General features: G+C 40.8%; 1 protein-coding gene across 5 annotated transcripts in view; it reads left to right on the plus strand.

The window, feature by feature from the left end:
- Positions 1–9697, plus strand: part of PAQR8 (progestin and adipoQ receptor family member 8) — a 128837-nt gene extending 119140 nt beyond the window's left edge. For all 5 annotated transcript variants that reach the window (XM_077489023.1, XM_077489022.1, XM_077489021.1 and 2 more), the window contains one exon: positions 3715–9697. In XM_077489023.1, coding sequence (XP_077345149.1) covers positions 3759–4820 — 1062 coding nt within the window. In that variant the 5' untranslated portion in view covers positions 3715–3758 and the 3' untranslated portion in view covers positions 4821–9697. The remainder of the gene's footprint in view (positions 1–3714) is intronic.
- Positions 9698–12525: the final 2828 nt, after the last annotated feature.

The following is a 12525-nucleotide window of genomic DNA, read 5'->3' on the forward strand; positions in this document are numbered from 1 at the left end:
CCAAGCAGGTTGTGTATTAGTGTTTAGCAGACTGTGCGTCAGTCCCTATACCGCTGAAGGACTGCTGCAGTATAGGGCAGCGGTCAGCAGTAGTGCACGGCAACCCTATGTATTGTGGACCGATAGCAGTCCTTACAGAACAGCAGACTGTACTGCACTCAGGCCTATGTACCGTAGCACCCTATACCAAGTTACCAGTCCTTATAAGAACTTTTGTGGACCAAGCAGGTTGTGTGTTAGTGATTAGCAGACTGTACGTCAGTCCCTATACCAATGAAGGACTGCTGCAGTATAGGGCAGCGGTCAGCAGTAGTGCACGGCAACCCTATGTATTGTGGACCGATAGCGGTCCTTACAGAACAGCAGACTGTACTGCACTCAGGCCTATGTACCGTAGCACCCTATACCAAGTTACCAGTCCTTATAAGAACTTTTGTGGACCAAGCAGGTTGTGTATTAGTGTTTAGCAGACTGTGCGTCAGTCCCTATACCAATGAAGGACTGCTGCAGTATAGGGCAGCGGTCAGCAGTAGTGCACGGCAACCCTATGTATTGTGGACCGATAGCGGTCCTTACAGAACAGCAGACTGTACTGCACTCAGGCCTATGTACCGTAGCACCCTATACCAAGTTACCAGTCCTTATAAGAACTTTTGTGGACCAAGCAGGTTGTGTATTAGTGTTTAGCAGACTGTGCGTCAGTCCCTATACCGCTGAAGGACTGCTGCAGTATAGGGCAGCGGTCAGCAGTAGTGCACGGCAACCCTATGTATTGTGGACCGATAGCAGTCCTTACAGAACAGCAGACTGTACTGCACTCAGGCCTATGTACCGTAGCACCCTATACCAAGTTACCAGTCCTTATAAGAACTTTTGTGGACCAAGCAGGTTGTGTGTTAGTGATTAGCAGACTGTACGTCAGTCCCTATACCAATGAAGGACTGCTGCAGTATAGGGCAGCGGTCAGCAGTAGTGCACGGCAACCCTATGTATTGTGGACCGATAGCGGTCCTTACAGAACAGCAGACTGTACTGCACTCAGGCCTATGTACCGTAGCACCCTATACCAAGTTACCAGTCCTTATAAGAACTTTTGTGGACCAAGCAGGTTGTGTATTAGTGTTTAGCAGACTGTGCGTCAGTCCCTATACCGCTGAAGGACTGCTGCAGTATAGGGCAGCGGTCAGCAGTAGTGCACGGCAACCCTATGTATTGTGGACCGATAGCAGTCCTTACAGAACAGCAGACTGTACTGCACTCAGGCCTATGTACCGTAGCACCCTATACCAAGTTACCAGTCCTTATAAGAACTTTTGTGGACCAAGCAGGTTGTGTGTTAGTGATTAGCAGACTGTACGTCAGTCCCTATACCAATGAAGGACTGCTGCAGTATAGGGCAGCGGTCAGCAGTAGTGCACGGCAACCCTATGTATTGTGGACCGATAGCGGTCCTTACAGAACAGCAGACTGTACTGCACTCAGGCCTATGTACCGTAGCACCCTATACCAAGTTACCAGTCCTTATAAGAACTTTTGTGGACCAAGCAGGTTGTGTATTAGTGTTTAGCAGACTGTGCGTCAGTCCCTATACCGCTGAAGGACTGCTGCAGTATAGGGCAGCGGTCAGCAGTAGTGCACGGCAACCCTATGTATTGTGGACCGATAGCAGTCCTTACAGAACAGCAGACTGTACTGCACTCAGGCCTATGTACCGTAGCACCCTATACCAAGTTACCAGTCCTTATAAGAACTTTTGTGGACCAAGCAGGTTGTGTGTTAGTGTTTAGCAGACTGTGCGTCAGTCCCTATACCGCTGAAGGACTGCTGCAGTATAGGGCAGCGGTCAGCAGTAGTGCACGTCAACCCTATGTATTGTGGACCGATAGCGGTCCTTACAGAACAGCAGACTGTAACGCACTCAGGCCTATGTACCGTAGCACCCTATACCAAGTTACCAGTCCTTATAAGAACTTTTGTGGACCAAGCAGGTTGTGTATTAGTGTTTAGCAGACTGTGCGTCAGTCCCTATACCGCTGAAGGACTGCTGCAGTATAGGGCAGCGGTCAGCAGTAGTGCACGGCAACCCTATGTATTGTGGACCGATAGCGGTCCTTACAGAACAGCAGACTGTACCGCACCCAAGCCTATGTACCGTAGCACCCTAGACAGACCAAGTTACCAGTCCTGATAAAGAGCTTTGTGGAACAAGTGAGTTGTGAATGATTAGCAGACTGCAGCAGAAGGGCAGCAGTCAAGTATAATATTCTTTCTATATTTGGAAGAAAGAATATTATACGTGTACAAGCCTATTACCGTACCACTGATACCAGTCCTGAAAAGAACCTTTGTGGAACTAATAGTAACAGCAAGTCTTTAAAATTATCCTCACTGCCTGACACACTGCTTCCTGCCTGTCCCTATACAAATTGGCAAAAAAGAGTAGGCTGGAACGATTAGCTGGAACAGCTCTTTTGTGGACCTGATAGTAACAGCTAATGATGATGATGATGATGATGATGAAGAAAGACTAATCTGGCTGAGCTGTCCCTAAAATAGCAGCATACAGCGCTCTGTCCCTTTATCTAAACTGACAAAAGAAACTCAGGCTGCTGACCTAACACCTATACCAGTCCTGAAAAGAACTTTTGTGTACCAAATAGCTAGCGTTTTCTCTGTCCCTACTCCACACAGGATCCTTTCCCTACAGTGACAGAAGAAAGAATGTAAAATGGCCACCGGATCGGGTGTATTTATAGGTTAGGGGGAATGTCCAAGTGTCCATGAGCTGTCATGTCTCAATTGGTTGTCCTGTAACACATGATAAACGTGTCACGAAAGGTTAAAGTTCTTGTATACATTAAACACGTAAGTCCGCCGGGGCGAACGACGGAAAAAGGCGTTCGAACCCGCGGACGGCGAAAGTCGGAAATTCGCCGCGAAACGACCGCCGGGCGAAACGTTCGTCCATCACTAAACACAGGTCCAAAACTTTGTGCTGCCTGTACAGCGGTATGTGAGTGAAAGGGATGTTACTTGCAGTTGATCCTCTAGATTTTGTTTTTCCTTAGATCTTATTTCTCAGATGGTGGAACCTGAGATATCTTATGAGCTTCTGCCTTGAAAAAAATAAAAATATGGTAACAGAAGGACAGTGATTGTTAATTAAATTATCCGACCCTAACGGCAAAAAAAAAAAATACTGTCTAGAGACGATCCCTCATTGGGAGTGACTACCTGTCACTGTTCACAATCCTCTGCTAACTCCTACAACATCTAATTGATGAACTTGACCTCAATGACATGCTTGCACTTATCAGGTCATGGGTAACTGCCTAATGCTCCTTTCAAGGAATAAAGCTGAAACAAAAATGGCCAGGCACATCTTTATCTCTAATGCTATGTGACTAGGTCTTAGTAGCATCCTATTTTTCATAACTTTGCACATGATGTTCCAACAAAGAAATTTAATGATAAGTGTCCATTCTTGACTGCCTTGATGAATTAGCCATCTATGGATTAATATAATAAGAAACATTAAATAAGATGATTGGTTTTGTTGTTTGACATTTGTCTTTGTTAGGGATATATTGTAACGGTCAATGGTCATAAATCAGATTACTATACAGAAGTAATGGAAGAAAAATTCTTGCCATGAGCTGAGTAAGAGGTATGTCTCTGTTTTCTTGCCTGACGTGTTTATTTTCTATGCCGTAGGTCGAAGCAAAGTCATCAAATGTAATCATCAGCTTGATCCTACAATGACGACGGCCATTCTGGAATGTATCAGCACATTGTCCATCAGTGCACAGCAATTACGTCGCCTCCCAAAGCTTCTAGAGGGTGGCCTTCCGAAGATGCCTTCTACAGTAAAGGACTGTGATGTTCCTAATCTTTTCAGGGAACCATATATTCAGGCTGGATATAGACCTATTGACCAGAACTGGAAATATTATTTCCTAAGCCTTTTTCAGAAGCATAATGAGTCGCTTAATGTCTGGACACATCTTCTGGTGGCCTTCGCTGTTCTTCTGAGGTTCAGAGCATTTGTGGACACAGAAAGCTTCTCTTGGGATGTGCTTTCTATGCCACTGGTCATATACATAATAGCATCATTGACTTATCTCATATGCAGTATGCTTGCACACCTCCTACAGTCCAAATCTGAGTTGGCTCATTATACATTCTATTTCATGGACTATGTTGGAGTTAGTACTTATCAGTACGGCAGTGCCCTTGCCCACTACTATTACAGTTCCAGCCAAGCCTGGTATGACCATGCCTGGTACTACTTCCTGCCAGGAGCTGCTTTTCTAGGTTGGATGTCCTGTTTTGGTTGCTGCTATGCTAAATACCATTACAAAAGACCTTATCCAGTCATGAGGAAGATCTGGCAGGTTTTTCCAGCTGGCCTCGCCTATATTTTGGACATCAGTCCAGTTGTACACCGTATCCTTGTCTGCCATGCAGAAGATTGCTCAGACGGGGCTGTTTGGTTCCACTGTCTACAAATAATTTTCTTTGTTATCAGTGCCTACTTCTTCTCCTGCCCAGTCCCAGAAAAATTCTTTCCAGGCGGTTGTGACATAGTTGGCCATGGCCATCAAATATTCCACGTGTTTCTGGGCCTGTGCACTCTCTGCCAGCTTGAAGCTGTGCTTCTGGACTTTAAAACCAGGCAAGAACATTTCCTGACACGGTACAATCCAGAATTGACCCAAGTATCCTGTGTCTCGTTCTTTGCTCTCATTTTATGCAGTGCTATCACTGCAGTGTTTCTACGGGAAAGGATCAAGCAGAAATTGGAAAAGAAAGACTTATAATGAACATGATACATTTTCTAGAATTCAATTATTCAAATGTTTCTTATATTTAATAATGTAGGGCATACTAATTTATTTACTACTCAAATAGTAAGTTTTGGATGTACAATTGGATTTGATTCTTTTGCTGCCTAAAACTGTGTTTCTAGTAAGTAAGTGACTTTTGTGAGAAAATACAACTTGAGCATTATTGAAGGAAACGTTTATTGCACTTTTATTTTAATTATGGGTATTATAGGTTGCCAAGGCTTGTTTATTTTTCCCAGTAAAAAAATTTTGGCATATTTTAAGAAGGTAATCTTAGGCAAAACATATTTTTTCAAATGGAAGGAACTGAAGGCCACACAACTTCTGCAGGTAAGAAACATGGAGAGGTGCTCAGTGCAGTGGTTAAAGCCAGTCATATATGGGCAAATATACAGGCATTTTTTTAGACCAGCTCAAATCCTTATTTATTCGTTTTTTGTCTAAACCTAATCCATAGATTGACTGATGTGTCACTAACAATTTTCAAATCCATTACAAGTTTAGGCCAAAATATATTCTGCACCTGTGGTTGTATTTATAAAGGCCTATGGCTTTTGTTTGGAAAGCACTGGGAATGTTTCCACCATTGCCCTACATTATAGAAAATGTAAGGCCTGGTCTACTAAAAACGAATATTGCATCTATTAGTGTTACAGAAGGTAATTGCTGTAGGGCTTCTTGTAGCTCTACTTTTACTGTAAAATGGCTTTTGGAATATAAAAATGTTAAGGTATATCTAAAGTCAAAGCTTTTTTTAGTTTTGGATAGACTAGAAAATGGTTACCACCTCTTTTATTTTTTTTTATTTTTTTTAACTGCATTGTCCTATTTTGGAGATTTACCACCACTTCCTGTCCTGTAGACACAATAGGAAATGGAGTAAATCCCCTTTTAGTTGCCACCTCAACAAGTATCTCCATTGTAGCACTTACCCTCTATTCCTGTTGTGGTGGCATCTCAAACTTTTGGACTTTCTTTAACTTTTAGCTATGGTGACAAGGGTCATCAATGCCAATAGAGAGAGAGAGATTGAGTCTCCGTAATGGGGGCATATGAACTCTATCCCCTCACCACTCTATCCAAACCTAAGAAATAATATTGGCCTTAGATACATTTTAATCTGTTTGGTTGCTGTAAGGCGATATATACACATTTACTTTCAACAGTTGTGGATCCAAGACAGCAAGCTTTCTATTTACTCTTTTTAGTTTTTAGTAGCCTATTTTATTCGCAAATTGTCTTAACAAACGGTAAACTGGTGCTGGCAGAAGATGCCTCTTACATGTTTATTTATATTTAAAATGTTAAAAATTACAGTATAAAATGAGGTTGGCTGAGACTTCTAGGCAGCACTGGAATACATAGCCTAGATGCAATGAGGCTAGCCCATTCAAAAAAAAAAAGACTCGCTAGCTCTCTCTCTCTATATATATATATATAAATATATTTGCTGCACATAAAATTATTGTCCCACTTTTTGACAGAGCAGATACTGTAAGACGGGACACTAAGATAATAATTTTTCTAGAGGAAATCTAAGGACTCGTAGTATTTAACAATAGACTGTTTGGGAGCCCATAGACCGATGTCTTGCCAAGAATGATGGACAGTGGCATGTGTACATGTCCAATAGAGGCAGATGACAAAAATTCAACCCTGTGAAACAAATGGCAGGAGCAGTTTTGGTAGTTCATCTCTGGAGCAGCTAATACTGCTCGTGGACTTTATCTCACTGTCTGGGCTCCCAATATCAGATCTGTCAGAATGCTGGAGAAAGACCTTAATGCTTTACATTTCTTTAACTAGTTCACTAATCTACCAGGAGCTGCCATGTGTTGCTGACATGAGAGGTTCACATTGGCAAAAAAGTGTGGATTATTTTGTAGATGATGGAAATATGGGGGTTCATTTACTAAATGCAAACAGACTGTGCACCTTGTAAAGTGCAGTTTCACTCCGCAAGATCTGTTGCTCCAGAGCTTAGTAAATGAGCAGAAGCTCTGCTGACTTCCATCATCCAATCAAGTGCAAGCAAAAATGCATTTTTAAAAAAAAATTCTTTGCACATGATCGGGTACTCTATGGAGAGTGAAGCATTGCTTCATTTACTAAGCTCTGGAGCAATTGCACTTTGCAAAGTGCACAGTCTAGTTCCCTTTAGTAAATCAACCCCATGTTTTCTCTCTCATTCTATATTTACATGTTAATAACATAAACCTTTTTTGGTGGTTAAGTAACAGAACAGCGTACACGGGATGAAATACACATGGACAATTTCTCTGTGAATGTTTTACCAATATGAACAAGATATTTGTCATGAAGGGTTAAGCTACTCAACCCATATATTTTAGTTATGAGTGGACACTAGAGAGGTTAAACCAGCCAGTAGTTTTTAGTATCTTTCGGAAACAATGGGACCCACCGGCATCCACCAATAAGTGAAATATTACTGACCCTAAAGGGTTCTATCTTCCTGCATATGAATGAATGTGAACCAAGTGAAAACACAATAAATTAAAAGTATGTCCAAGCGGCTGATCAGTACTATACAGAATAAAATGGGCAGGAAAGTCAACGACCCTTGAAAGAGTTTTCATTGAACAATTTGCATCTGTTTTAGGAAACACTTTTACAAGATCATAGAAAAGTTAAGCCTTGGTAAGGGAACAATTCAAAACAATAATCTTTAAATGGGTCTAGCGATTCAATTTTGAGTAAAGGTTAATGCTGGATAGACCAATTTTGGCCTGGGGAAACAAGAGTTGAATAACTCATAATAAAAGCATACTCCCATTATTGTCCATGTGTATAATAGGAGGGATCAGCAATGATGGAATCAGGAGAATCACTATATTTGATTTTCCTGAATATTTGGAAGCAGATCTCTTCAATCTTCTGAGATCCACACAATTCATAAAGTATTATGACCCCCCCAAAAGGATAAACCTGCAAGCATTTAGGTAAATCGCAACATCTGCAATTTGCCAGTTTGCCTGGTTTGGAGATTAATTGACTAATTACTGCAGAGGATTATTGGAAGGTTTTCCTGGCAGCAGTCTCAGTGGTTTAGGGCTTCTAATTCCAACATGATAGCAACATCCCTTTACTTGAGAAACTGTTCTAAATTCTATGACATGTTGGTTTATGAGACTATGACATTAAGTTACCAGAAATATAAGGCCTGCTGTTGTATTGACCCTGATGGCCATTTGCAGTCTGGTATCTTCCCACTAGTCATTCTCATGCCATGTACACATGACCGGACTTTTCGACAGACTAGGTCCGATGGTTTTCCCGACGGACTTTTGGCGGAGTTCCGACGGACTTTCCGAATGAACGGACTTGGCCCCACACAAGCACACCAAAGTCTGATGTATTTGAACGTGATGACGTACGACCGGACTAGAATAAGGAAGTTCATAACCAGTAGCCAATAGCTGCCCTAGCGTCGGTTTTCATCCGTCAGACTAGCATACAGACGAATGGATTTTTCGACCGGACTCGAGTCTGTTGGAAAGATTTGAAACCTAAATCTAAAGTCCGTCTGATTTTTAGACAGCAAAGTTCCGATGAAGCCCAGACACAATCAAATTGTCCGGCGGATTCGTTCTGTCGGACCTAGTCTGTCGGAAAATCCGGTCGTGTGTACGCGGCATCAGAGTCAGGACATTTGTCTGGTCTATGATGGGCCTAATTCTGGCCAAAATCCAGAAAGACCCTGACACTCTGCTAGAGTGAATTTGCCCACTTTCTACTTTACCTTTTACTCTACTCTAGTGAGAAATGCCTGAAGGTATATCCAAATCCAAAATGTTTTATTAATTTTAGATGTAGTAGGAAGTAGCTACTTTTTAGAGGTTTTTTTCCTGTAGACAAAAAAGGAAGTGAGATGGAATCACCTCAATGAGAACAAGTGTCCCCATTGGTATATTTTCCCTATATTCCTGTTTTGGTAATAACTCACAGTTTGGATTTTCCTTCACTTTTAGTCCCAATGCCAAATGGTCATCCAAACAAATAAAGGGAGTGAATTTCCCAATCGGGGACAAAAACAACAATTAAAGCCCGATAGGGTGTCAATCTCTTACCTGCTTTACTCAAACTTTAAAAAAAAAGGTTTTGTTTAGATACACTTTAATGACACTGTAATGTCTTCTGCTGCCTTCCTCTGCCTGTGCAATGACCGTATCAGAAGAGCTCTCTAGTATGACGGAATTATAATTCTTCTGATATTGTCTATGCATTTTCCGGGGGAGGTTCAGATCATAGGAACAAGTAGCACGGAACTGGAGACATGTTATTCTTTTATGTTTTTTTCATACACCTCTGGTAAAAAATACAATATTAGGAGTTGATGTCCTGTAATCAAAAGTATTGATAAGACACCGTACCCTGTCTATCAATGGTCCAAAGTTACAGGTTCTGTAGTAAAATGAGTTTAAACCTAAGTTTATGATTCATTTATTTTAGTAGTATTAGTTAGGTGGGATGACTCTTGAAATAGATATAACTTTTCCAGAGCATTGAGGGAATTCTGCTCCTTTTTTTGTTTTGTTATTTACTATATCAGTTTGCAGGCAGCTGAGAAGCCAACCGCAAGGCAGCAGTAAGGAGAGGGGTTCTTTCATTTGCACCTTTTTCCAGACACATGGCTCTAATGTATGTGATACAGTGAAGCACTTATAAAACGTTGGTTGTAACATTCTTTTTCCTTTAAAAAAAAAAAGAAAATTATTCAGTCATAAAAATGATTTCATCCGCTGTGTAGCTCACCTATTGATTGCCTGTTGACTGTTATTGTGAACAACTTGTACAACTCAACCACACAATAAAATATCTTTTTCAGTAAAGCCGGTTGTGAAGCTTGTTTTAAGGCTTGTTTTTCCGTTATAGATAAAAGATAAAGATGAGAGTTATAATTTTCCTGAAATTTCAATGCTAAATTCTGCTTTTTTTTTTGTGTAATGGAGGAAACAGGCAAGGCAAAATGAAGATGGTTTTTTTTTTTTTTGCTTTTCTTAAATCAGATTTTGTATAGTACATTTTTTTTATAAAGTACACAAAGGGGAAGATGTACTAAAACTGGAGCACTCAGAACCTGATGTAGCTGTGTATGGTAGCCAATCAGCTTGTAACTTCAGCTTGTTCAATTAAGTTTTTGACAATAAAACCTGGAAGCTGATTGGTTTCTGTGCAGCACTACACCAGATTTTGCACATGAAAGGGAAATAGAGGAGAAGACAACATATGGCTCTTAACTCTGGGATCTTTCATTAGTAAATACAATATAGTAGCACACAGTAGAACATAATACCATAGTCGGTCAGGCATCTCCATTTTTATCTTAGGAGGAGACACATCAGCTCTGTCCAACCGGACCATTTAGAGTTCAGTTTACACATTGCATTCCTTAACCACCTGCCAACCGGCTCACACACATATATTTAGGCAAAGTGGTTCCTTCCAATCAATATACGGTTATTGTGATTTTTTATTTTTTTATTTTTTACCAAAAATATGTAGAAGAATACATATTGGCCCAATCATACAAGTAGGAAATATCTGGGGGGGGTTGTACACCATCTGTGTACAGAACGCCTCCAGGGGTAGCCATATTGCATAGCATTTTACAGAGAATTACAGTGCTGCAGTTTGAAAAGGTAAGGTAATTTTTAATAACATTCAAAGTGTGTATGGGCCATTTTACTTACATACATCTATTTCATTTAAGATATCCATTCCCCAGAGGAAGGGATTATTGCTATCCACTTTAATGCTAGCATACTATGAGCTAATGCTAGCAATACCCAAAGGTCATAAGGAGTTTTACTCATTTCTTCCCAGTGCCTCTTCAGTTTGGGGGGTGTATGAGATTGCCTACATCTGCTGGGGGGGTTAGCTCACAAACCATTTCTATGTAGGAATTTGAGGGTAAAATATACTGTGGAGAATGAAGAGCTCTGTTAATTTATGTGTGGGTGATAGTGATATCATCTGTGCAGATTGCAAAATCACATCCCATATCATCTGAGATTGGCCCCAAGTCTGCCTCCCACCTTCTTCTACTATGCAGTGGTCCTACATATCATCTGAGACGGGCCCCAAGTCTACCTCCCAGCATTTTTCTACTAAGTAATGGTCTCAAATATCGTCTGAGATGGCCCCAAGTCTACCTCCCATTGTTTTCCATTAAGCAATGATCCCATATATATATATGTGGGATGGCCCCCAAGTTTCCCTCCCATCTTTTTCTATTATGCAATGACCCCATATAAATTTGAGCTGGTCCCCAAGTCTAACTCCCATCTTCTTCTACTAAGCAATAGTTCCATTTATCATCCGAGAAGGTCCCCAAGTCTACCTCCCAGCTTTTTCTACTAAGCAATGGTCTCAAATATCATCTGAGATGGCCCCCAAGTCTACATCCCATCTTTTTATATTAAGCACTGATCCCGTATATCATCTGAGATGACCCCAAAGTCTACCGCCTATCTTTTTCTATTAAACAATGGTCCCATATATATCTAAGATGGTCCCCAAGTCTACCTCCAATCCTTTTCTACTAAGCAATGGTCCTATATTGTCAGGAACCATGAATCAGACTGAGACAGAAGTGCCATAAAAATCACATTATTTAATAAAGTGGTATAAACAGAGCAAACATACATAGTTCGGTAACTAGGACGGGTAGTCAGAACAATCCAGAGAAACAGGAGTCAATAGATCAGCAAAGTCGGATGCAGCAAACAGGATCAGGAACCAGAAGGGAAGTCAGCCAAGCAAAGGTCTTTCACAGGAAAACACAGCAGAGAGAGTCCAGATATGTTGACCAAGGAGAAGGCACAGAAGATCTGATCCATGCAGTTTAAATAGCTAGCAGAGCTAGCTGACGAGCAGGAAATGAAGACCAGGTGAGTCACTGTGGAATGAAGAGTGCGGGCAATTAACCAACAGCTGAGCACAGAGCTCTGAGAAGGAAGAGCTGAGCCCCGCCCTGACATATATATATTCGAGATGGTCCCAAAGTCTACCTCTCATCCTTTTCTACTAAGCAATGGCCCTATATATTGTCTGATATGGTCCCCGAGTCTGTCACTCATCTTCTTCTATTAAGCAATGGTTTCATGTATCATCTAAGAAGGTCCCCAAGTCTACCTCCCAGCTTTTTCTATTAAGCAATGAATCTGTAATATATATATATATATATATATATATATATATATATATATGATGGTTACTAGTTTTACCTCCCATCTTTTTCTACTAAGCAATAGTCGCATGTTTCATCTGAGATGGCCCCCAAGTCTTCTAAGCAATGGATCCATATATAATCTGAGATGGGCCCCAAGTCTACCTTCCATAAAGTAAGTGAGTTTTGTAATTGTAACTGCAAGTATTAATAAAACTATTTCTGATCTAGATCAAATTTTGTGCACAGTTGCTGAAAAGATTTAGCAACCATTGACAAGGGCTTTGGTCGTTTTAAAGATGCAATGGGCTTGACATGAGTGTCATAAAAATTCTTTCAACTGTCCTACACCCTTTTTTTTGCAAAAAACTTATGGAGTCATTAGCCTTATTATTTTATATTTTACTTCACAGAAGATAAAAATACAGTGGAAAAAGTTGAATAGAAAACAGTAGCATGACACCAATGATCTTTTGAACGATTTATAAG

This window comes from Lithobates pipiens, unplaced genomic scaffold, assembly GCF_037356315.1.
Source record: "Lithobates pipiens isolate NorthernLeopardFrog02 unplaced genomic scaffold, aLitPip1_a1.2 Scaffold_18, whole genome shotgun sequence".
Classification (NCBI taxonomy): domain Eukaryota; kingdom Metazoa; phylum Chordata; class Amphibia; order Anura; family Ranidae; genus Lithobates; species Lithobates pipiens.